Below are 26,485 nucleotides of genomic sequence, written 5' to 3' on the forward strand. Positions count from 1 at the left end.
AGACACATCAGTGACCGGATGGAGAGTTCATAATTTTGTGATAATACATGGAGCATGAGGGAGATTTGAAAATGGATCTTCCCTTTCGCAGTCCAACACCATTACCACATAACCATAATTCCATGGGTATTCAAATTCAGTCAATGTTGCAAACCTAGTTCAGTACACCTCCTTCCTGTTTTCACTCTTGATCAGTGTTCAGATTTGGTCGGGCTACTCACTGCAACATCTTACCACTAAATCTGAGGAGGGTGCAAGGGCAGTTTCCCTTGACAGTAAATGTATCAAAATTTAAATCTTCAAAATTAACTACACTGCCGGACCAAAAAGAAAAGAAACACCTGGAGGACGTGGTCAGTAGTGTGTGGATTAACTGAAGAATGGTGCCTGATGGGAGGCATGTCCAGGCAGCCTGTGAGTAGTGATGACCACTGTGTGAGTTGCACAGTGCAGTGGTCCGCTCATCTACGCAGTAAACTGAAGACGTGGGTTCAAATCCCAGACCAATACCAATTTTCAGCTTTCCCCATTGAATTAAATCATTACCCACAGGCAACTAATGTCATCAATTCCATAGCGTCTTGATTCACATTGGCTGCAGGGTCAAAATGGTGACACTTCTTTCAATCATGTTCAAAAGAACAGACACCACATATGTATTAAATATTGCTCAATTATAACATTCCTTGTGGGTTGAATGTTTATTTAGACTAATGGTGATTATGTCTTCTCTGTCTCGGAAATGTGTCACCTCTGATATAAATATATGATCACCCATCCTTTACAGTAGTCCTACAGTAGCAACTTGCTCAATCAAATGATGATAGCACTATAAGCTGTTTCTCATTACCTTTACACCAGTGCTCTTTGACGTATATCACCATTTTATTATAAATATTTTATTTCAGCACAAGTGGAAACAATGGGAGCTGTTGTTGGAAAGTAAAGTGTTGGGCTGTATTATAGGAGCTGTAACTAATGGTTTTGCTGGGGATACAATGTAGAGGGGAGAACCCCGGTGAGGTCACCGAGACCCCCTCTCGGAAGTGTGAAATACAAAGCAGGAACTGGTGAACACACAAGCAGAAAGGAAGATATATGCTCTTCAAGCAAATGTGGATGAAGTTAGGAAAGATTGAGTGAGGATGGAAAAAGGTAGCAGTAAGAGTGCTGGTTGGGAACTGGCAGTTGGTAGGAAGGCTAGTAGTAAGAGGATGTGGCCTTAAGAGTATTGTTGGGTCTACCAGTAACAGGTTACAGCTGCCAGAGTTAACACGAGAGGTACTTGAAGGTAGTGTAGGAGAAGGAAATGTGCAGCAGACAATAGCCACAAGCAGGAAGGCTAAGACTAACACTGATGTCATGAAGAAGAGAGTACTGCTAGGATACAAGCTTGGCAGAGATATAGGCCTTCAGTCACACAAGAAGTTAGGGGAGAAATATCACGTCAGCAGCATTTTCAAGGTGAGTGTTGGGCTGAATCAGATAATTGAGGGTTTAGTGCAGGGGTCAGATCATGTTTTCGTGCGGCCCGCGAGCCTCCTCGGCTTCGCACGGGTAGCATTAGCTATATACTTGTCTGGTGTAGCGGTGTTATGTTGATGGAAACTGTGTAGAATTGTGATTAAAGTCGGGGAAGTAATTAGGTAACTGAAAACCATCCACCACTTTCATTTAACACATCACTTGCGAGTGTTCCGCAGCGCTAAAGGCATGAGCGGCCTGCTAGCCAACAATGTGAGCCATGCATCAAATGCGCCATGTACCTATGGCCACTCATCTGTCGGCGGCGGGCTTGTCCCGCAGCCACCTCATTGTTAGCTTTGTCATGTCAGTGTGTCAGTCATGAACTAAGTTTCAGTGCCCCTGAGCATTCGTCGCGTATTGAGTGTAAATACACAAATGTGCTCATATTTGGTGATATAATTATTAGTGGAATAAATAGTGTCCGATGTACCCTCAAGAACAGTGACTAAGAGGAAAATATATGAAGTTTCCAAGAAATATGGGAAGAAGAGTTTTGCTTTATAAGTGGACACAAAGAAGGTACTGCTACTTGCTTAATATGCTGGGATACTACTGTGGGACTGAAGAGAGAGAATTTATTTCGCCACTACACAAGTACGCACAATTCATTTACAGTAGCTTTTCCTTTCAATTCCTTTCAATTCAAATGAAAGAGAGAAAAATATTGCTGATCTAAAATCTACCATTCGTCGTCAACAAAACGTTATGTTAGCAGCAGTTGGGCAAAGTGAGGCTGTCACAAGAACATCATACCAAGTATGTAATATTCTGGCAAAAAATATGAAAGCTTTCACTGATGGTGAATTAGTGAATCAATGTTTGATGACTGTTTCTGAAACTTTGTTTCAAAATTTCTCCAACAGTAAACAAATATCAGCTGAAATAAATAAGCTCACACTTTCAGAATCTACCTGTCGAGGTCATATAGAAGATATTTCAAAATATATGTTTGAGGCAGTAATTAATAAAGTCATGCCAATACTTCAGTCTTGCGTGTGATTCCAGTACAGATTTAGCTTCGATGGCTCAGCTTTCATAACTTGTACGTTACTGCACAAATGATGGGGTAATAGAGGAAGATGTTTTAGAAATTATAACCATGAAAGGTCACACAAAAGGATGCGATTTTGTGGATGCAATTAAAGAATTTGTAAAAAAAAATGTCTTACCTATGAGCAAATTAATATTAGTATGTACAGATGATTGTCCATCAATGATGGGCGTCAACAATGGTCTGATAGCACTGATTAAGAAGGAATGGAATTTGCCAAATTTACTCTCCATTCACTGCTTACTGCAACAAGGAAGTTTGGTATGGCAAATTTCAAATACCAAATTGAAGAATGTTATGCAAATGGTTATAAGTGGTGTAAATTTCATTTGTGCCAGTGAACTTAAGCACCAAAAATTTAAAGAACTTCTGCAGGAATTGCAAGCTTGTTACAGTGATGTTCTACTACATACTGCTGTCAGATGGCTAAGCCAAGGAAAAGTGCTGGAACGGTTTGCCAACTTGAAATCTGAAATTATTTTATTCTTACAACAAAGTGGCAAAAATTATCCTGAACTTGATGATGACGAATGATGGACACTTACAGCTTTTTTGACCGATAACAAAAAAATTCAACACACTTAACATGGAATTACAAGGACCAAACAAGATAACTGGGCACATGACTAACAAAATATTTGCATCTGAAGCCAAACAGCAATTATATATAAATTAACTCTTAAGTAAAAGATCTGTCTAATTTTCCAACTGTTGCTATGCTCCGATTAAGCTTAACTATCGCCAAAACTATTTACCAAAACATGGAAGAATATTTGGAAGAAATAAAAGATTTGCAGATGCTAGAAATATTCGAAGCTGTTTCATTCTCGCAGAGAACCCTTGGCATGTTGGACATAATGATCTCAAATTATTCTGACAATTTGGATTTCCTAAAACTAATATGCTAAATGGAATAATCGAACTTCACCATTACAAACAGCTTAAAGCTCTGTTTATAGAACATCGTGAAACACATGTGTGAGATTGTGCACAGTTCATTTTAACACTATTTCCTTTAACTTGCCTTTGCGAAGCTTCATTTTCCAAAATGAAGTACCTGAAAAATAAATATCGTGATAGGTTGTCCAGTCATTTACGAGATGCAATGAGGATTGCATGCAGGCCAAACGGCGCAGATATAGACATAGCCAAAAAAGTTCATCACAAGTCACATTAATGAAAAATTATATATTTGTATTTACGTTTGTTTTGCAATTATTATGAATAAAAACCAGATTCAATAAGAGACCTGTAGCTTTCTTGCTGTATTTGCAGTCCATCTGTCCTTTTCTTATTATTTAAATTAATTTATTTCTACATTATTTAAAATTTTGAGATTAATGCAATTATAATAAAGTTTTTGTGGCCATTTGAATAATGTAATATAATATTTTAATAATACATCTATCTCATTTTGCGTGAAAGTACTTTAAATTTCAGGAACAAGATACATTGATCCCGGATTTGTTTTTGGCAGTGGCTCAAAATTACTAATGATTCCCTTCCTTCCCTTCACCCTTCATAAGCTCCTGCCTAACTACATGATTATTGTAAGATTACGCAAGTCATGTGAATTTTATTTTCACAGGGATAATCAAATTGGAATGAATTAGTCAGATGCACTGTATGCTTTTTTTTTCAGTTTACTGAAATTTCATCAGCAACATTTTATGCAGTTTTCAACACTTGTAAACATGGTGACAGTCATTCTGTGAAAGTCTGTGAATGGCACATGTCATCATTGACTCATGCTACCACGATTATTCCAGTCGGTCTCAACACACTATTCCTGTAAAGATTGACTAAAAATGTTATTGTTGACAACGTGACATAACTACTTGTATCCCTCATAATCTAATAGTTGTCAAACCAGCGGACAGGTATTTAAAAATCTTTTTCCATGTACTGCAGAATTTCAGTGTCATAAACATGGCTTATTGTTGTCAGCAACTGCACAGCAATGTTATCTGGCGAAGTAGTAACATACATCCAATAGTTGGGAGTGTTTTGTTTCCAAAAGTACTATTTCATTTTAACAGGTGCTAATGTTTACAGTTTCTGAAGAACGATAAATGATAAATATCCAACTCCGGTAAAGATTAAACGGCTTGCAGCTGTCGGCTGTACTTGTCCCCTCCATCAAATGAAAAATATACTGGAAGAATTGTAAGTAGGAGCGCATAAAGTTTTTCTATCACCTTTACAGGTGCCACTTGGTACAGGGTCAGATAGATTTGTCGTTGCAGTGGGAGGGGATGTAATAGTGGAAATGTTTTCGTGTTTGTTTCTCAGTGTTGGCAACAAATGGGTGTGTGTGCCTTGTACCAATTATCTGCTATTGTATCAATCTTAAATAAAAATGCGTTGGATTCATGAATATGCATTATAGAGACAGTCATATTCGGTACATATTTGTTACAATAAATAATTAGTCGTGTGTGTGTGTGTGTGTGTGTGTGTGTGTGTGTGTGTGTTTTTATCCTCCACTTCCCCCCCCCCCCCCCTAAACACTCGGATTGATTTCAACCACACTGATACACACATTATTTTCAATCTGTAAAGAAATATTGTGTGGTAAGCAAAGGCAATGTCTTATTGTGACAGGGGAAGGTAATGTGGAGGGAGGAGGGGGAGGAGGACATGGATACATACAGGGGGAGTGTGAAATGCACAGATAAAGAGGTGAACAGATGGTGTGTGATGGGAAAGTCGAGATCGATGACAGAGAGTGAGGGAAGGAAGAGAGAGAATAACATTAAATTGAAATAAACACATATCTAGCCAATGCCAGGTACCTCATCTAGAATGAAATAAAATTATGGCTGTTGTAGTTCAGTCAAGTGAGTTGAAGAATAATGACTTTCAAAACAAGTAGAAAACAGTTATGTCTCATGTAACATAATACATTTAAGTATAAGTCCATTTGCTGTTATTAACCATCTGTTCACAAAGACAATGCAACAACATTTTGTTGGGGAGTTACAGTGTTACAATTTATAGGTCACAGAGTGGCAACAATCAAACAGAGAACATTCTACACGTGGTAGTCCAAATGGTATCAACTTTAACAATAAGTGCTAGAAAGCCAGGGGCAAACCACTCGCTTCTTTACTATAGCTAGCCTATTTAGGTGGTTTGCCAGTTAATAAAAGGAAATGGAAATCTGCGGCCCAAGGTGCCACACCATATTGTTAGATTTGGCCCTTTACGACCACTGGTTTAGTGCCTTCATATAACAATCACATGAAAGGTGACCTCATTGTGATAATGATAGTGGCTGGTGCAGGAAACACCCTGGACAATGACAGGGTGCAGAGCATACCTGGTGCATGAGCAAGGGGGCCCAGGAGCGCACTCTAGGAGGGGAGGGGAGGGGCCGCGGAGGGGAGGGGCCGCGGAGGGGAGGGGCCGCGGAGGGGAGGGGCCGCGGAGGGGAGGGGCCGCGGAGGGGAGGGGCCGCGGAGGGGAGGGGCCGCAGAGGGGAGGGGCCGCGGAGGGGAGGGGCCGCAGAGGGGAGGGGCCGCGGAGGGGAGGGGCCGCGGAGGGGAGGGGCCGCGGAGGGGAGGGGATGGGAGGGGCCGGGGAGGGGAGGGCATGGGAGGGGCCGGGGAGGGGAGGGCATGGGAGGGGCCGGGGAGGGGAGGGCATGGGAGGGGCCGGGGAGGGGAGGGCATGGGAGGGGCCGGGGAGGGGAGGGCATGGGAGGGGCCGGGGAGGGGAGGGCATGGGAGGGGCCGGGGAGGGGAGGCCATGGGAGGGGCCGGGGAGGGGAGGGCATGGGAGGGGCCGGGGAGGGGAGGGCATGGGAGGGGCCGGGGAGGGGAGGGCATGGGAGGGGCCGGGGAGGGGAGGGCATGGGAGGGGCCGGGGAGGGGAGGGCATGGGAGGGGCCGGGGAGGGGAGGGCATGGGAGGGGCCGGGGAGGGGAGGGCATGGGAGGGACCTGGGAGGGGAGGGCATGGGAGGGGCCGGGGAGGGGAGGGGATGGGAGGGGCCGGGGAGGGGAGGGGATGGGAGGGGCCGGGGAGGGGAGGGCATGGGAGGGGCCGGGGAGGGGAGGGGATGGGAGGGGCCGGGGAGGGGAGGGCATGGGAGGGGCCGGGGAGGGGAGGGCATGGGAGGGGCCGGGGAGGGGAGGGCATGGGAGGGGCCGGGGAGGGGAGGGCATGGGAGGGGCCGGGGAGGGGAGGGGAGGGGCCGGGTAGGGGAGGGGAGGGGCCGGGGAGGGGAGGGGAGGGGCCGGGGAGGGGAGGGGAGGGGCCGGGGAGGGGAGGGGAGGGGAGGGGCCGAGGAGGGGAGGGGAGGGCCGGGGAGGGGAGGGGAGGGGAGGGGCCGGGGAGGGGAGGGCATGGGTGGGGCCGGGGAGGGGAGGGGATGGGAGGGGCCGGGGAGGGGAGGGGATGGGAGGGGCCGGGGAGGGGAGGGGATGGGAGGGGCCGGGGAGGGGAGGGGATGGGAGGGGCCGGGGAGGGGAGGGGATGGGAGGGGCCGGGGAGGGGAGGGGATGGGAGGGGCCGGGGAGGGGAGGGGATGGGAGGGGCCGGGGAGGGGAGGGGATGGGAGGGGCCGGGGAGGGGAGGGGATGGGAGAGGCCGGGGAGGGGAGGGGATGGGAGGGGCCGGGGAGGGGAGGGGATGGGAGGGGCCGGGGAGGGGAGGGGATGGGAGGGGCCGGGGAGGGGAGGGGATGGGAGGGGCCGGGGAGGGGAGGGGATGGGAGGGGCCGGGGAGGGGAGGGGCCGGGGAGGGGAGGGGAGGGGCCAGGGAGGGGAGGGGAGGGGAGGGGCCGGGGAGGGGAGGGGAGGGGCCGGGGAGGGGAGGGGAGGGGAGGGGCCGGGGAGGGGAGGGGAGGGGCCGGGGAGGGGAGGGGAGGGGCCGGGGAGGGGAGGGGAGGGGCCAGGGAGGGGAGGGGAGGGGCCAGGGAGGGGAGGGGAGGGGAGGGGCCGGGGAGGGGAGGGGAGGGGCCGGGGAGGGGAGGGGCCGGGGAGGGGAGGGGCCGGGGAGGGGAGGGGCCGGGGAGGGGAGGGGAGGCGAGAGGCCCGGGAGGGGCCCAGGAGGAAGGGGAGGGGAGGGGAGAGGCATGGGAGGGGCCGGGAGGGGAGGGCACGGGACGGGGCCCGGGAGGGGTGGGGAGGGGAGGGGAGGGGAGGGGAGGTGATGGGGCCCGGGAGGGGAGGGGAGGTGATGGGGCCCGGGAGGGGAGGGGAGGTGAGGGGGCCCGGGAGGTGAGGGGAGAGGAGGGGAGGGGCCCGGGAGGGGAGAGGAGGGGAGGCTTCCCGGGAGGGGAGAGGAGTGGAGGGGGCCCGGGAGGGGAGAGGATGGGAGGGGGCCCGGGAGGGGAGAGGAGGGGAGGGGGCCCGGGAGGGGAGAGGATGGGGCCCGAGTGCGCGCTCCAGGAGAGGATGGGGCCCGAGTGCGCGCCCCAGGAGAGGATGGGGCCCGAGTGCGCGCCCCAGGAGAGGATGGGGCCCGAGTGCGCGCCCCAGGAGAGGATGGGGCCCGACGTGCGCGCCCCAGGAGAGGATGGGGCCCGAGTGCGCGCCCCAGGAGAGGATGGGGCCCGAGTGCGCGCCCCAGGAGAGGATGGGGCCCGAGTGCGCGCCCCAGGAGAGGATGGGGCCCGAGTGCGCGCCCCAGGAGAGGATGGGGCCCGAGTGCGCGCCCCAGGAGAGGATGGGGCCCGAGTGCGCGCCCCAGGAGAGGATGGGGCCCGAGTGCGCGCCCCAGGAGAGGATGGGGCCCGAGTGCGCGCCCCAGGAGAGGATGGGGCCCGAGTGCGCGCCCCAGGAGAGGATGGGGCCCGAGTGCGCGCCCCAGGAGAGGATGGGGCCCGAGTGCGCGCCCCAGGAGAGGATGGGGCCCGAGTGCGCGCCCCAGGAGAGGATGGGGCCCGAGTGCGCGCCCCAGGAGAGGATGGGGCCCGAGTGCGCGCCCCAGGAGAGGATGGGGCCCGAGTGCGCGCCCCAGGAGAGGATGGGGCCCGAGTGCGCGCCCCAGGAGAGGATGGGGCCCGAGTGCGCGCCCCAGGAGAGGATGGGGCCCGAGTGCGCGCCCCAGGAGAGGATGGGGCCCGAGTGCGCGCCCCAGGAGAGGATGGGGCCCGAGTGCGCGCCCCAGGAGAGGATGGGGCCCGAGTGCGCGCCCCAGGAGAGGATGGGGCCCGAGTGCGCGCCCCAGGAGAGGATGGGGCCCGAGTGCGCGCCCCAGGAGAGGATGGGGCCCGAGTGCGCGCCCCAGGAGAGGATGGGGCCCGAGTGCGCGCCCCAGGAGAGGATGGGGCCCGAGTGCGCGCCCCAGGAGAGGATGGGGCCCGAGTGCGCGCCCCAGGAGAGGATGGGGCCCGAGTGCGCGCCCCAGGAGAGGATGCGGCCCGAGTGCGCGCCCCAGGAGAGGATGCGGCCCGAGTGCGCGCCCCAGGAGAGGATGGGGCCCGAGTGCGCGCCCCAGGAGAGGATGGGGCCCGAGTGCGCGCCCCAGGAGAGGATGGGGCCCGAGTGCGCGCCCCAGGAGAGGATGGGGCCCGAGTGCGCGCCCCAGGAGAGGATGGGGCCCGAGTGCGCGCCCCAGGAGAGGATGGGGCCCGAGTGCGCGCCCCAGGAGAGGATGGGGCCCGAGTGCGCGCCCCAGGAGAGGATGGGGCCCGAGTGCGCGCCCCAGGAGAGGATGGGGCCCGAGTGCGCGCCCCAGGAGAGGATGGGGCCCGAGTGCGCGCCCCAGGAGAGGATGGGGCCCGAGTGCGCGCCCCAGGAGAGGATGGGGCCCGAGTGCGCGCCCCAGGAGAGGATGGGGCCCGAGTGCGCGCCCCAGGAGAGGATGGGGCCCGAGTGCGCGCCCCAGGAGAGGATGGGGCCCGAGTGCGCGCCCCAGGAGAGGATGGGGCCCGAGTGCGCGCCCCAGGAGAGGATGGGGCCCGAGTGCGCGCCCCAGGAGAGGATGGGGCCCGAGTGCGCGCCCCAGGAGAGGATGGGGCCCGAGTGCGCGCCCCAGGAGAGGATGGGGCCCGAGTGCGCGCCCCAGGAGAGGATGGGGACCGAGTGCGCGCCCCAGGAGAGGATGGGGCCCGAGTGCGCGCCCCAGGAGAGGATGGGGCCCGAGTGCGCGCCCCAGGAGAGGATGGGGCCCGAGTGCGCGCCCCAGGAGAGGATGGGGCCCGAGTGCGCGCCCCAGGAGAGGATGGGGCCCGAGTGCGCGCCCCAGGAGAGGATGGGGCCCGAGTGCGCGCCCCAGGAGAGGATGGGGCCCGAGTGCGCGCCCCAGGAGAGGATGGGGCCCGAGTGCGCGCCCCAGGAGAGGATGGGGCCCGAGTGCGCGCCCCAGGAGAGGATGGGGCCCGAGTGCGCGCTCCAGGAGAGGATGGGGCCCGAGTGCGCGCTCCAGGAGAGGATGGGGCCCGAGTGCGCGCTCCAGGAGAGGATGGGGCCCGAGTGCGCGCTCCAGGAGAGGATGGGGCCCGAGTGCGCGCTCCAGGAGAGGATGGGGCCCGAGTGCGCGCTCCAGGAGAGGATGGGGCCCGAGTGCGGGCTCCAGGAGAGGATGGGGCCCGAGTGCGGGCTCCAGGAGAGGATGGGGCCCGAGTGCGGGCTCCAGGAGAGGATGGGGCCCGAGTGCGCGATCCAGGAGAGGATGGGGCCCGAGTGCGCGCTCCAGGAGAGGATGGGGCCCGAGTGCGCGCTCCAGGAGAGGATGGGGCCCGAGTGCGCGCTCCAGGAGAGGATGGGGCCCGAGTGCGCGCTCCAGGAGAGGATGGGGCCCGAGTGCGCGCTCCAGGAGAGGATGGGGCCCGAGTGCGCGCTCCAGGAGAGGATGGGGCCCGAGTGCGCGCTCCAGGAGAGGATGGGGCCCGAGTGCGCGCTCCAGGAGAGGATGGGGCCCGAGTGCGCGCTCCAGGAGAGGATGGGGCCCGAGTGCGCGCTCCAGGAGAGGATGGGGCCCGAGTGCGCGCTCCAGGAGAGGATGGGGCCCGAGTGCGCGCTCCAGGAGAGGAGAGGGCCCGAGAGCATACCCCAAGAGTGGAGGGGACCTGGGAGCAAGTGGTGGGCAGAGAAATCCTGAATAATGTCCTTTTATCCATGATCATTTTCAAGGAATGACACTGCAAAAACTGTAGAATTCATCAAATTTGTGAAATGAAAACTTTAGTGCAGAGTAATAGTACATCAATATATTCCAATGGAGATACTACAAAAAATCATCATTGGAAACTTTGTTTGCAAATTTTAGTTGTACAGTCCAAACCAACACATGAGGATGAATTGTGAATTTTTTTAGTGTTATTTAACATAGTAATAAGGGAAACAGCAGCCTGTCAGTTGCTACACTTGTTATAGGCAGTACACTGGGCTTCAATAGCAGTTTGCATCAGGGACCGACAGTGTTGAGTATCCTGTTTCTATAGAGATATTTGCATTTACCCCAGCACTAAATTTATAAACTACGTGGCTGATACTCCTCATACAGATACAGCACATTTCAGTGTGACTCCAGAAAATGCTGCAGCCACTCAATCCATTTAAGGAGAAAACCAATGCAAATCTGTGCGTCAGATGTAAATTATTGTAACTGCATAAATGATGATTTGGAGATTTTTATCACATGTGGCTTGTTTAAGTCTTACCTTTCTAGAGGTAAATTGTTACATGTGTGTATTTCACAGACAATAATTTCAGCAATACGATACTATGCAAGCAGAACCCAGAAGTAAACAATGGTACGTGAACATAGGGCAATGGAGCCCAAAGTAGTACATCGTGCTCCTTATGGTATTGGCTGTTATGATAATTTACCTCTAAGTGATATAATACTTCTGCATTACCAAATGAATCATCAATCACATGCAAATAGCAAACTGTTGTAGGTTTTGATGTTCGGAGCAGTATTTTATGATGGACTCATCGAATAAAATGGATTCTTTCAGTTACTGAAGTAAAAGGATCATGGGATTAGCAGTAAAGTTAGAACAGGTAAGCACATGTGTATTTCAAGTACTTCAAGAATTAATATTGTGTCCAACAAATTCAATCCAGACTGTACGATATTATTCATTGTATGTAAAATAACAAAGCTATTAATATACATTCCCCGATTTAAGATAATAATGATCTGGATGCTTATCGCTAGTCAAGAGTATTAACATCGCCGAAACACAATGAGCCCAACACAGTTGTAGAAGCAGCACTTCCTTCCGATGAAAATGATTGGTTAGAATACACAAAACTGACAACTGGAATGCTTGTCATATGATATATCGAGGATTACACCTCTAGATCTTGTAGTGTGTCACATTTGCATCCAGCAAAATTCATCACATTTGCATAATAATTACTAATGAAATGATACTGAGAATGGACTGGGTGTTGTGACCTTATGCCAACATTATTGATGGAATCAATAGGTTGCTAACAAATGAAGAATCCCAGGTACACAATTTTCAATATTAATTTTGGTTGATCATGTGTTGCATTTATGTAAATGTAACTAAATAAACTTTCTTTGGACTACAAAACACTGCTATTTAAATTTGACTAATGGTAACTTTAATAATTTTAAGTTGTATTAATTTGGTTGTTTCCTTATGTTTCTTAGTCTCCATCTTTCCCACTAGTGGCAGCTGAGGATAAGTGTATAGGGTCCAACCAAGTAGATAACTCTGATCATGATGACATTGGCAGGAAATGCAACTTTAAATAGACAGTGAAGAGATCAAATGCAATCATGCTGAGGCAGAGGATTCTGGCAGTGTTGTTCCCTTTAATCATGTAATACCACAACCCTTTTGGAATCTTGTATTCTTTTCCATTCTCATCCCCACTCTCCCAAAGAGGGAATATGTGTAATATCAGTATTTACATCACTTTAAACTGCTGCTTTGATTTTGTTTTTTCTGGTTATCTGAATTTGAATAGACTGAAGATTTTCTTTTGTAGCAAATTAGTAATTTGCACTAATTTAAGCTACTCTTTTGACATTGTTTACATTGGGCCTTACCAATATGCAGAATGAAGGAAACATGTTGGATTAAAAGTTGATGTACCATCACAATTTGTACCTTACACAAACTTCAGGCACATGATAGGAATAATTTTGCTACTGTAATTATGGAGTAAAGTTCTGATATGTCTATTCATCGAAAGACAGCTATGAAACTTCCTGGCAGATTGAAACTGTGCGCCGGACCAAGACTCTAACTCGGGACCCTTGGCTTTCGTGGGCAAGCGCTCTACCAACTGAGCTACCCAAGTACGACTCATGACCCATCCTCACAGCTTCAATTCTGCCAGTACCTCGTCTCCTACCTTCCAAACTTCACAGAAGCTCTTCTGCGAACCTTGCAAGAACTAGCACTCCTGGACGAAAGGATATTGTGGAGACATGGCTTAGCCACAGCCAGGCTTCATATCAGCCCACACTCCATTGCAGAGTGAAAATCTCATTCTGAAAGACAGCTACTTTTATGTATTCAAACTAACAACAAATCTTATCCCTAATAGAAATATAAAATGATAATTTTTCAGTCAGAATTGAGCATTCTCACGTTCTAATTGGTGTTAGTTAATGGAATTGTAATTACAACTATATAGAAATATAAAATTTTACTCATATAAAATTTAATTAATTGAATCTAGACCTTTCAATCAATAAAACTAATCTCTCTGTTCACCTGAAAATGACAGAGTGATTATCCTTTAAGTAAGTGAAATAATATATGCAAATTAACAAAATACATTGTTGCAATGGTAAACCATGTAATTTATAGTCTTAATAGAAACAGATTCTCTCCTGTCTTTGTATGAAATTACTCACATGTAAATTTCTATGTAATTTGGGAAGATGAATGTAAAAGTTTTAATTGTTAAATATTCAAATTTAATATGTAACAATGTCAGTACTTGTTTAAAACCACACAAATAGAGGCGATTTGTACACCGCCATATGTCAGTCTTAGGCCAGTTAAAGTTAGTCTGAAGTCAATCTTACATCAGTCGTGAGACAGTTTTAAGTCAATTTTACACACGTAGATCGCTGCCAAACATCTAGCATGCGAAATAAAACTGTTTGTGAATGAGAAATGCTGGATTTTTTTTAACTATTGCATGATTCCTGAGTGGTGATGTAGTAACATCAAGATGAACCTATGGCAGCATTAAGAAGCACCACCCGGGATAACACAAGATACGTATTATTTGTTTGGTGGATGATATCCGTAATATGATGTGGTATCCTCATAAACATATTTCTGAGATGTAAAATATCACAAATGCTTTCATTCCGTAATATTATACAAAAACATGCATAAAGACCGAGTACACACAGAGACTAATAGGGTATGATATGAAAAGTAAGACTCTTCATAAATGTCTATTTGGCTTACTTTACAGGCAAGCTGCTGCAGCCAAGATTTTGCTGCCCCTAAATTTAGTGAAATGCCACTTACAACAGGTTACCTCTGACATCCAGAAATATGGATGACACAAACTGTAAACATACTCATGGATTAACATGACCTTACATATAATGCTATCCAGTTTTATGAAATACCAGCAGGATGGGTTCCATGGCAGCTAACTTCTGAACTGAATTGATAATTCACGTGAAGAACTTCTGCATCACATTGAAGAATGGGATTGTGGCTATCTAGGATAGTCTCTTAGATCAAAGCCAGGCCTGCTACCTCCATCCAGAAATGGAGAGAGTAAACAGTGAATGTACCAATTCTCATAACAAACTTAAGATACTGCAAATACATGCATCTGCAGTGATAATAATGCTGACCTTCTGGTTCAAATGAACATCATATCTGAGCACTACATGTGATAATGAACCCATACCATGAGTCCATCACATTAAGATCCAATAAATTAACTTCAGCCTGTAATCAGTGTCTGCATGTATTCTGGCTGACTTTCACTGAATGTTAGGGAGAGAGAGCTTTGTGCAAAATGTCACTACGTGCATATCAGTTATGGTACACTTTGGTAAACCCTGAGTAATCACAGTACGTACAATACCATTTCCAAAATAAATAAAGTTCTCTCAACTCCTCTCTGTGACGGACAAACAAGAACAATAAATATTGTTGCTGACAGAGAAAGTAAAATGTGGAATATCAGTTGCAACCGAGTTAAATAAATAAGATATAAAATGAAACTTTTTATAAAGAATGACAGATGAGCAGGACCTTGCAACACGTATAAGCGCAGAGACTCATCCCTCTCATGAAGTTTACAAAGTGGATTCCATACTTAAATATCAATTTGCAGACACTGTGTATATTCATATGACAAGATGACAACCATTAAACCTACCAAGATAAGACTTGCAGGTTGAAGGAAAATTTAATATTGTGATCATCATGGCCATTAGAGACTTGACACTAATTAAGAGTACACATCATAAAGCACATAAATTAGCCATAGTTTTGTTCAAGAAACCATTCCATAATTTGCATTAGAGTGATTTAGTGAACCATAGGAAACCTAAATGAGAACTATCAGGCAGATTTATTTAAACTCTGATCTGCGAAATTTAAGTACAATGTCTTCTTAACCACTTTGTTAGGTAGGTAACAGAAAAGCCAGCCCAGCTCTTAAAAGAAGGGTTAACAAATGAACAGAAATTGACCGATCCAATATACTATGAGAGAGGACATGTTACAAAAGGCAATATGCCAGTACTCTAGTCCTTTATTTGAAAGGAATGTTATGTCACACTAAACCAAAGACAAGGTTTTGCAGCAGTCATGAAGAATTCATTTACCTGAGTCAGTCCTTTGTCATGCATGATAATGTAGTGAACTCACTAGGAAATATTATTGTTACTGCCATCAGTTAACGTACCACAGTACTAATTTACATTGATCACCTACTGTTTCCAGTGTTTGATGAGCCTATACTGCCACCGCCCCCCAGTACCATGTACAGGGTGACAATTACTGAATATATGAAAAGAAGATCAATTAGTTACAAACTATGGTATGCACACACTTTATCCAACATGTATACATAATTACAGATATTCAGATTTAGGTTATGACATGTTCGATATGCCTGCCATCATTGGCAACGATGTGATGCAGAGGAACAGCGAAATTCTGCATGACCCGCTGGACGATGTGGTTCAGATGAACAGCGAAATTCTACACAACCTGCTGAAGTATCGGAACATCAATGCTGTTGATGAATCCTGAAAGGCTGGTTTTAGCTCAGCCAAGGATTTGGTGTTATTGCTGTACACCTTGTCTTTAATATAGCCCCACAAAAGTTAGACGCATGTGTTCAAATCTGGAGAATATGGTGGGGCCCAGGCCAGTGACCTCTGGGTCCCCAAAGTGCTCCTCCAGGGCATCAAACACTCTCCAGCTTCAATGGAGTCTCCCCAAAGTGCTCCTCCACGGCATCAAACACTCTCAAGCTTCAATGGGGTTGAGCTCCATCTTGTATGAACATCTTGTCGAAATCAAGATCACTTTAGATAACAGACATGAAATAATCTTCCAAAACCTTGACATATGTTTTGGTAGTTATAGTGCCATCCAGGCGTATCACACTAATTGGCCCATGACTGGACATTAAACACCACACAGTCACCCATTGAGGGTGAAGAGACTTCTCCACCGTGAAATGCTTCTCAGTCCCCCAGATGCACCAATTTTGCTTATTGATGAACCCATCCAAATGAAAGTGGGCTTCGTTGCTATATCAAACCCTACAGAGAATACTAATTCCCATCATGCCTTGCGGTCAACTGTGAAGTTGGAATGTCCTAACGCAAACCGTTTAGAAGTTATGATAATTTTATTTTATATACGTCAATAACTATCATCCTGTACATATACTAACTTAGACAGCCAACAAACACTTTTCTGTGAACTATACTTGCAACACCTGTCTGCAGTCCTATGGCTATCTAACTCATCGTCCTATTGGCAAGGTGTTATCCTGCTTGCTAAGAAATAACTTGCTAGCTTCACAGACAACTGCTTTACACTCTTTAGTTTTTTTGTTCTCCTGACTATATTACCACTGTACCACAATGATTAGTAACACTGACTACTGACAGAGTCCTGGGCTAGATTCCTCAGATTATTCTGTTGCAGAAAGGTCTTTATCAGGGTGATCAAAAGAGGAGCAGCTTCAAAGTATACAGCAGTTGGCAAAATATTGACCAACAGATGCACTTGACACAGTCTGTGCACCTTACTTCATTTCTCATCACTTCACAGTAACATGGTTACCCTTTACATTTCACATTACTCCTTTCTATGTTTATCTACTGTCAAGTGCACCCACATAAATTAATTCTTACTACAACAACTACATATAACACAAATGCACAAAAGGTTTTATGAATTCAAGCTACAACAACTATAAAAACAACACAAATGCCGAAAATGAAATGGAGTGCCTAGCAATTAAATTTTAAGGGGTATTTTACATTTCTTTTATTAAAAATACTTCCATCAAAACTGAACAATAAATAAGTAAATTGAAGGGCCACAAAGAATGTTACAAGTCCCTTTTTTATTTAAGCTATATACTATTTAATTACTTTTTATACACTTTTTTATTACCTGGTTCATGTTCATCAACATACCTCACATCGCCTTTCACTTCCAACAGAAGTTCCACTATCACTGCCAAGTTCCACACTGCAGTGTTCAATCTGTATGAAACCCTGTATTACTGGAATAACCCAAAGATCAGCTAATGGCATCTGAAATTTGAAACATTATTACCCATGTAATGAAACGTGCGACAAATACTCTGCATCTAAATGTTTCAAGTATTTGTCATTACAATGAAGCTAATCTGTGTGAAATACAAATTTTAATCATGCAAATTTAAACTGAAAACTCTGCCCCAAAGCAGTCATAAAACAAATTTGGTCAATATCATTACAGTTTTAAAGCTTTTATTCAAAAAAGAAATCAATGGTAGCAGAGAGACAAACTGAAGCCATCTCAACCGCTCTTCCTGCCTGTCATCTCTCTCTCTCTCTCTCTCTCTCTCTCTCTCTCTCTCTCTCTCTCTCTCTCTCATCCCACCTGCTTCCCCCCCACTTCCTCCCTATCCCACCCCACACAACCCCCACCCCACCACAAGCCACTTGCCAAACTGCAATCCTCTGGTATTGTGTGTCCAGCCGGAACCAAGTAGAGGCATAGGTGGTGTGTGTGTGTGTGTGTGTGTGTGTGTGTGTGTGTGCGGACGCGCAGGCGTGTGCACGCGTGCACACACACACACACACACACACACACACACACACACACACACACACACACACGTACTCTAGCTCGAAAACAGATAACTCCAAATGCTAGCATGTTTTGTTCCTTTCTTGTGTATGTCTGTCAATGACTCAAAGGTTCCATTTTTGTAAGTGGTCTCCTTTACTCCTAAAATATTTACATTCTACCAGAACTTTCCTACAAAATGTTATCATTTATTAAAACTTATGAGTTTCATGTTTGTTGAATATAATAAATCACAGCATATTTCGAGCCAGAGTTCACTAACACACACACACACACACACACACACACACACATTTTCTCAAACATTTATGACCTGGGACAATCTGCAACCTGTTGATTACTAAATGTGGTACATTGTGTCCTTAGTGGAAACAGATGAAATATTAACTTTTATTACAGTTTCCAGTGTGCAGTGTTGTCAGGATTCAGTGATCAGAGAAAATTGTGAAAGGTAATTCAGCAATAACTCCAATCAATGGTAAAACAGTTCCAACAAATGTAGTAGCCACTCTTCTCTGTAAGTGTAATTTCCTGTGTGAATCAACAGCTATTGTTTTAGTAAGGTAGTTAGTCCCTACAAAGCACTGGAACTGTGGAAATATGGGTTAAGAATTTCCACCAGTAAAAATGAAAACTGCACCATCAATGTTAACATTTTGTTTCCTCTAGCTATAGTACCAACCTCAAAGAGGCTAGCCAAGCTGCAATTACAATGAATAAAGAAGTTGAAAAAGTGTGACAGAACAACTGTTTGTTCTCATCTAGGAATTTTATCCAGAATTCCACTTGCAAAACAGTGTTCTGACTAATGGAACAGCAATCAATCGAATTCTGTCTTTGAGATCAGAAAACCACTTGCAGACAACACATCTGCCTTCTCTAAACATATTTTCTCTTCTTAAAAGTTAAGTTTTAGTTGAAACACACGTAGTTCACAAAAAGGGAAATACATAGAAAATTTTCACAGAAGACTTCTAAACAAAGTTGGAAACATGTCAACCAATGCACTGTTCAAGATCAGTATAATTTTCCTTGCGAATAAATAATACTTTGAAAGCTGAGAAAACAAATCAAGGAAAATGAAAGTTGGATGAAAGGAATAATATTCTATTTCAAGTAACCACTTTGTGCTTTTGTATAGCACAAAAAAAGTAAATGTAATAATTAGAATATTTTTGGTTTTCAGGCAACGTCAGTAAGTCAAAATTCTTTGGACTCTGCTTCCATGCGAGTCCCATTAGGTGGCAATTTTAATTTCTAAAAGTGACAGCTATAAAAAATGTGAGAATTATAATTCAGTTGACATAAAGAGGTTTTATTTACCAACTGCTTCCTCAAAAAGACTAAGAGCACATACAAAACATCCTATATTAAATCAAAAATTGCAGGAAAAATAAAACTAGTGTTTTAATAAATTTAAATTTTGATTTTTTTCTGTTTGTCAAGTTTAGGCATCAGGCATCATACCAATTACCTTTCCTGCTCACAATAACTATCAGTTTTACTCAGTTATTAATTTTTGTGTGGTCATTGTTGACTAATACAATGTCATTGCCTACACAGTGTATGTATTAGCCAGCTGTCTCTTACAATTGCAGGAATTCCTTAAAGAATTTGTTCTCCAGATGAACTATTACAGGGTTCCTGGCAAGACTGTTACCAACAGCTAATCAATCAAGTTGCTAGTATACTTCACCATAAAACATAAAATAGTTTAAGCCCTTGGCCAATTCTAAAAAATATGATCAATTACACTATTTCAGCCGTGTTCAGTTTCTCTGCCTAATAAAGCTCCTCCTGTTAATTTGTTTCTGTTACTGGGTTATCTGTGTATATGATTACAATATTTAGTGACACTAAAGTAGCCCCTTTTGGTGTAATCACCGGTTTGAGGTTGTTCTTAATTTTCTAGGGTCGTTCAAAAATATATGCAAGCTTTAAGCTTGGCATTTATTTTGTAGCTAAGGCATCTGATACTGACTTCAGTCAGCCATATGGGTCTCTCTACCTCAAGCAACTCATGCAGATGACCTGCATACTAGTGTATTGGTCCAACTTCGGAGTGCAATACAGCAGTGATTATTGTGGCATGGAATCGACAAGTCTGTAGAAGGTCTCCACAAAAGCGTATGGCGCCATATGTCTACCTACAGATAATGCATTTCATTTAAATTGTGATCTGGTTGTTTGAGGGCACTGAGCTGGTGCCTTATAGCATCCCAGAAGCATTCCATCTGGTTGCATTCAGTGAATTTGATGGCCAAGACATCAACATGAATTCACTATCATGCGACCAAAGCAATAATCTGACCTGGACTATTATTCTGCTGGAAGATGCCACTGCCGTCAAGGACGACATCAAGCACAAAAGGATGCTGTGGTCTGTAGTAATGTTAGAGTGGACCTGTAATGTTGTCTTCAATTATTACCACAGGTCACATACAAGCCCAGGTGAATGACCCGTCCCACCACAGCATGATTTTTTTTATATATATATATATATATATATATATATATATATATATATATATATATATATATATATATATATATATATATATATATATATATATATATAAAAATCACACACACACACCATTCTCTGGCTGCTGTGGCCTCAGCTTTCAGAGATGCTCACACAGTAGCACATGAACAGTCTACAAACTTCACCATTTCCAAGCTGTTCATTCCCAGGCACCTGGCTCCAAAATCTGCCTTTTGTCAAAGCCACTTACACCAGTGGATTTCCCCATTCATGGAAAGTATCACTGCTAGAATGATTCCCCATTTGTCTCTTCCCCACATGTATACTTCTTTACCATTGTTACGTGCCCGCAATGTCACCAGAGCGAAATTCAGTCTTGTGGTGGGCAGTGGTTGATATTTTGGCTCATCATTGTATGTTGGGATAATAATTATGGCAACTGTCAATTGAGAAGTTTATATTTAAATCTTCTACCATTTTTTAAGAAAATTGATACTTTCCAATATCCTTTTTTATTTTACTCAGAATAATTTTCTTTTTAGATTCAATAATTTCATTCAAATAATTTCTCTGGCTTTATATATGTAGCAATCACCAATAAACCAACAGAACAAGAGGAACATTTACAGAAAGCAGGCAGAGGACACCTGTTGAGTGTATTTAAAGAACTCTATTTCAGCTTAACATCAATCTTTTACATAACCAAAGTGGTTTCTCCATAGCACTTATTTTGATGCTATTAATGATTTACCCATAGCAATTCCTTCTCCAGTTGTTCCATTTCATTTGTCTGGAATTCACTTGCTGGGTAGGTTTCTCAACCCAGAAAATGGGAATAAATGGGCAGTAGTGCTCAATGAGTACATAATCTGCTACAATGTCACAAAGCTGTACTAACAACTAAAGCTCCAGAAACTGACAGTTTTATTGTAGAAAACGTAATTTTGAAACATGTGTCACCTAGTGCAATGGTCTCTTATCATGAAAAAGTATTCCAGTCAAGACTGGTGTCAGAAGTAACACCAAAATGCATCATCATCCTCAGGATGACAACTATCTACATCCCACAGATGAATGGCTTCCCCAAACTTTTGATGTGGTGTTAGCAGATATGCTCTCAATATATGTCGATATCAAACAGAGACTGTGATACAATACTGCCTGTCATTACAATTGCATACAACACAGCAAAGCAAGACTTGCAGAATTACAAGCCATTTTTCCTGCTCTACTGTCAAGAGACTGAATCAACAATGGGTACTTTCTTTCCTGTTACAATTTATAAAGCATTTGATTGCATCAAAGAACTCATCTACATTACTGAAGAATTAAGACAGATGGCACATGCAGGAACCTCAAACACCCACAATAATGACTCTGAATGTTACAATGCTAAACACCAAGCTACAACCTAGATAAGCAACAATGGATTTATACATTTGTGCAGAAGGTTGGGTAGGCTATCAGAAGAATTATATAAGTGTTAGTCTGGCCCAAACCGCATCCTACATCATTTGTCATATGTCACCTACAAAGTCAATTATAATGATTTAATACACACAAGATTCCTTTGTTCCCGGTAAAAGAAGTACACAAGGGAAAGAAGAAAAGGAAGGAGACATACAGCACAATAACAGGAGAAAGGAAGAACCAGAAGAACAACGGAAGGACAACCAACACAACTATGAACAAAACAGGAAAAGAAAACCACAGAGAGAAGCAACAAACTAGTAGAAGGGATAAAAATAAGAGAGCAGAAGACCGTTGTCAGCTAAAATTAATGGCAACAAGGCAGTACCTGAAGAGTCCATCTCAGGGCAGCCAAAGAAGGACAGCTCACCAAGATATGGGCCACTGTCAGCCAGGCGCCACACCGACACTGAGTTGGGCCATCACGGCACAGGAGGTAGCCATGAGTCACTCAAGTGTGGCCAATGCAGAGCCAGCAGAGAACCACGGAGTCCATGCGAGAGGCCCGCGTGGAGGTCTTCCACACATTTTTAGTCTCCTTAATGGCACACAGTTTGTTGTGCATACTGAGGTTATGCCATTCGGTCTCCCAAAGCTGCAAAACCTAGCGGCATAGTACTGAATGCAAGTCAGTTGCAGATAAGCGAATTTCCATAAGCAGCTTCCATGTAGCCTATTTGGCCAGCCTGTCGGCATGATGGACACCTGGATGGTCGTCACCAAAGGATGACGAGGGCAGCACTGGCCGATAGCTTGTCAGCTGCTCAAGGAGTCAGTACACGGAAGAAACGACTCCCCAGGGCATGAATGGATGAGCTCAAGAGCACGAGAGCTAGCCACCAGCTCCTCGGCAGTCAAATCACTGCAGCCATCGGGCAAGGAACGCTACTCAATATATACTCCATGGACTTAAGCGAAGCCAAAGCAATTCGCAATCATCAGCCACTGAGCAGTTGGTGTAAACCACATCATGGCCTCAGTACATGTCAAGAATCGAGAGGAAGTGGCAGTGGAGAGCCGCAGGGTTAATTGAGTACTTAGGGCCATGTGAAAGGTCCAGGTGAATCCGCGGCCTAGGTGTACACCATGGAGAGGTGTAGGTGAATGGACCTGTGGTAAAGGCAAGAACTCCAGTTTGGAAAGAAAAGATCGGACACGAACTGCAATTGGAAGCCCTGACCTGGGCCGCCGATGTGGGAGATAATCCGCTGTGGGTGGGAAAAGGAGACGGTAATTTGGATGTGCAGGAGAACTACGAACGTGTGCAACATAACTGGCCAGTAGTTGTGCACACCTAACCTGCAATGGAGGGACTCTGGCCTCCACCAGGACACTGGTCACCGGACTCGTCCTAAAATCTCCTGTCACTATGCAAACACCACATTGGTGCACTGGGTCGAGTAAACACAATGCTGAGGGCACCGCCGAACCATAAACCAGACTCCCATAGTCAAAGCAGGATTGAACGAGGGCTCTGTAGCAGCAGCAGCAGCGTACAGTAATCTGCACCCCAGTTGGTGTTGCTCAGACAGTGGAGGGCATTGAGGTGTTGCCACCACTTCCACTTAACCTAACGAAGGTGAGGATGCCAAGTCAATCGGGCATTGAAGACCAGTCCTAAGAATCGATATGTCTCCACTACAGTGAGTGGATTGTCATCAAGGTAAAGTTCTAGTTCTGGATGAATGGTACGACACCGACAGAAGTGCATAACACATGACTTTGTGGCCAAAAACTGGAAACCGTGGGCTAGAGCCCATGACTGCACCATGTGGGTGGCTCCCCATAGACAAAACTCAGCAACACCAGTACTGGTGGAGCAGTACGTAATGCAGAAGTCATCCAAATACAGAGAAGGTGAGACAGAAGGCCCTACAACTGCTGCTAGACCATTAATGGCCACTAACAATATACATACACTCAATACAGAGCCCTGCAGGGCCCCATTCTCCTGGATATGGGGTGAACTATGAGAGGCACCAACTTGGACAAGGAAAGTACAAAGCGACAGGAAATTCTGGATAAAGATCCGAAGTGGGCCTCTGAGACCCCATTCATATAATGTGGCAAGGATATGCCGTTGCCAGGTGTGTCATACACTTTTTGTAAATGAAAAAAAGACAGGAATCACGTGTTGGTGTCTGGAAAAGGCTATTCACATGGCAAACTCAATGGACACAAGATTATCAGTGGTAGAGCAACCCTGGTGGAAGCCGCCCTGACATGGAGCCAGTAGGCCATGTGATTCCAGGACCCAATCCAACCGCCGACACACCATACACCATACATTCCAGCAGCTTACGAAGAACATTGGTGAGGCTGATGGGCCAATAGCTATCCACTTCAAGCGGCAAGGGCACTGAGGAGATCCCACTCTGTAAATGGAGCGTTATAGGATTCACTGTGGTGTGACGTGAATGAGAGGACTTTCCCTGCCAGCCGCCATTTGAGAGTGCGGAAGGCTGGGGGGTAATTCTCTGATGCAGAGGCTCGAGCATAGTGCTCAACAAAGTGCTCAGCAATAGCATTTGCAACACTGCGCCATTTATAACAAACCATTTATGTTAACACCACGAACACCTATTGGGCTCTGGTACCCGAAAACTTGTTTGATCTTCCTGCAGACTTGGGAAGGTTACGTATGGCTCCCAATGGTTGAGACATATCTCTCCCAACATTCCTGCTTCCGTTGTTTGATAAGTTGGCGAACGCGGGCATGTAGCCACCTAAAGGCTATGAGATGCTCCAGGTAAGGGTGCCGCTTATGCTGCTGTAGAGCTTGCCGATGCTCCGTAATTGCTGCAGCAACTTCCGGTGACCACCAAGGGACTGCCTTTTGACGGGGGCATCCTAGGGAGTGAGGGATCGCGTTTTCCACCACAGGAAGGATTGTTGTAGTCACCTGCTCAACCATCACATTGATGTTACCGTGTGGGGGAGATTCAGTGATGACAGCAAAGGTGAAAGCTTCCCAGTTCGCCTTGTTTAAAGCTCTTCTGGGCAAGTGTCCATGGGCCTGACACTGGGTCAGTGACAGGAATATGGAGAAATGGTCACTATCACATATGTCATCATGTGCTCTCCAGTGGATAGATGGGAGAAGCCCTGGGCTGCAAATTGATAAATCAATGGCCGAGTAACTACCACGAGCCACACTGAAATGTGTGGCAGCCCCATTATTTAAGAGGCAGAGGTCGAACTGAGACAGTAAAGTTTCGACATCTCTGCCTCGGCCTGTATGTAGGGTGCCACCCCACAAAGGGTCATAAGCATTAAAGTCTCCCAAAAGTAGGAAATGTTTAGGGAGTTGATCAATCAGTGCAGCTAATACATTCAGGGGTACTGCACCATCTGGAAGAAGATAAACATTGCAGACAGTTATTTCCTGTGTCGCCCTTATTCCGTCAGCCACAGCTCAAAGAGGGATTTGAAGGGCACAGTTCTACTACAGACTGAGTTTAGGACACAAACACTAACTCCACCTGACACTCTATAACAATCGCTACGCTTCCTGTAATATCCCTTATAGCTGTGGAGAGCAGTGGTCCGAATTGCTGGGAACCAGGTTTCCTGGAGGGCAATGCAGACAGCAGGTGTAAATCTTAACAGTTGCCGTAGCTCAGCCAGGCGGTGGTAAAAACCTCTGCAATTCCACTGGAGGATGATGTCGTCAGGAGACTGGGAAGGCATGGAACATTCAATGAGGCAGTTTACACCTCAGGGTCACCTGCTGCCACCGACTTATTGTCTGAGCAGTCTATATACACGTTGTCTGAGGGTCCTCAGCAGATGCCAGAATCTCCATTTCATCTGCAGATGCAGAGCTTGTAGGTAGTGGTGGTGTGGGTGCCACCACAATTCCCTTGGTCTTGGAGATAATCTTTTTGGATTTCTATCGCTGTTCCTTGGGTTTCCCTGGCTGGGAGGACTTCATTGATTCAGTCTCTGGGACTGAGGAGGGCGTCAAGCCCTACGACCAGCTGCTTTTGGGCTCTTCAGCCACTGGTGGGTGTCATCTTTCCCACTACCAGAAACCTGGGAAAGGAGTGACCCCTTCCTAGCGAGAGGAACCGAAAAGTTGTATGCTTCTCCAACTTAGAAGTGGGGATGGATGTCCCCGATGGTTGAGGGGTGTTGCTCCTGAAGTAGGTGGTGCAGGGGCAACAGGGAGTGAAGTGTCCCCCACCGTGAAGGGAGCAGGTGTAGTCTTCTGGCTCTGAGTGCTGACTGGGGTTGCGAAGCTGATGAGGCTAGAACAGTCATAGCGGTCATACACACAGGATGCAGGCATTCAAACTCTCTCTTAGCCTCAGTGTAGGTCAGTCAGTCCAGGGTCTTGAAATCCATGATTTTCCTTTCTTTCCGGAGAATCCTGCAGTCTGGCGAGGAAGGCAAATGGTGCTCTCCGCAGTGCGCGTGTGCCATGTAACTGTTGTCACAGAGTAAGGCAGACTCTCAAAAAACTGTAGATTAGGACTATAAGCAGAAAATTTATTTTTGACATAACGGCTGTTAACACTGAAGTCATAAGTTCATGGAACATAATGCGCATGAGCAGATGCTAGCCACTTTAGCAATGAAATAGAGCATCATAAAAAAGGATTAGTGACATAAGACAATTACACTTCAGGTCCATCGTATGAAACCATATAAAGTGCTGAATTGCATATTGGTGATAGGCACTTCTTTTGCAAGAAACGTTA

General features: G+C 46.6%; 1 protein-coding gene across 1 annotated transcript in view; it reads right to left on the reverse strand.

Moving 5' to 3' along the window:
• LOC124605791 (phosphatidylinositide phosphatase SAC2) overlaps positions 1–26,485 on the reverse strand; it is a 386,400-nt gene that overhangs the window by 294,416 nt on the left and 65,499 nt on the right. The window contains exon 4 of the mRNA XM_047137683.1: positions 17,167–17,286. Coding sequence (XP_046993639.1) covers positions 17,167–17,286 — 120 coding nt within the window. The remainder of the gene's footprint in view (positions 1–17,166; positions 17,287–26,485) is intronic.

This window comes from Schistocerca americana, chromosome 3 (genome assembly GCF_021461395.2).
Source record: "Schistocerca americana isolate TAMUIC-IGC-003095 chromosome 3, iqSchAmer2.1, whole genome shotgun sequence".
Classification (NCBI taxonomy): domain Eukaryota; kingdom Metazoa; phylum Arthropoda; class Insecta; order Orthoptera; family Acrididae; genus Schistocerca; species Schistocerca americana.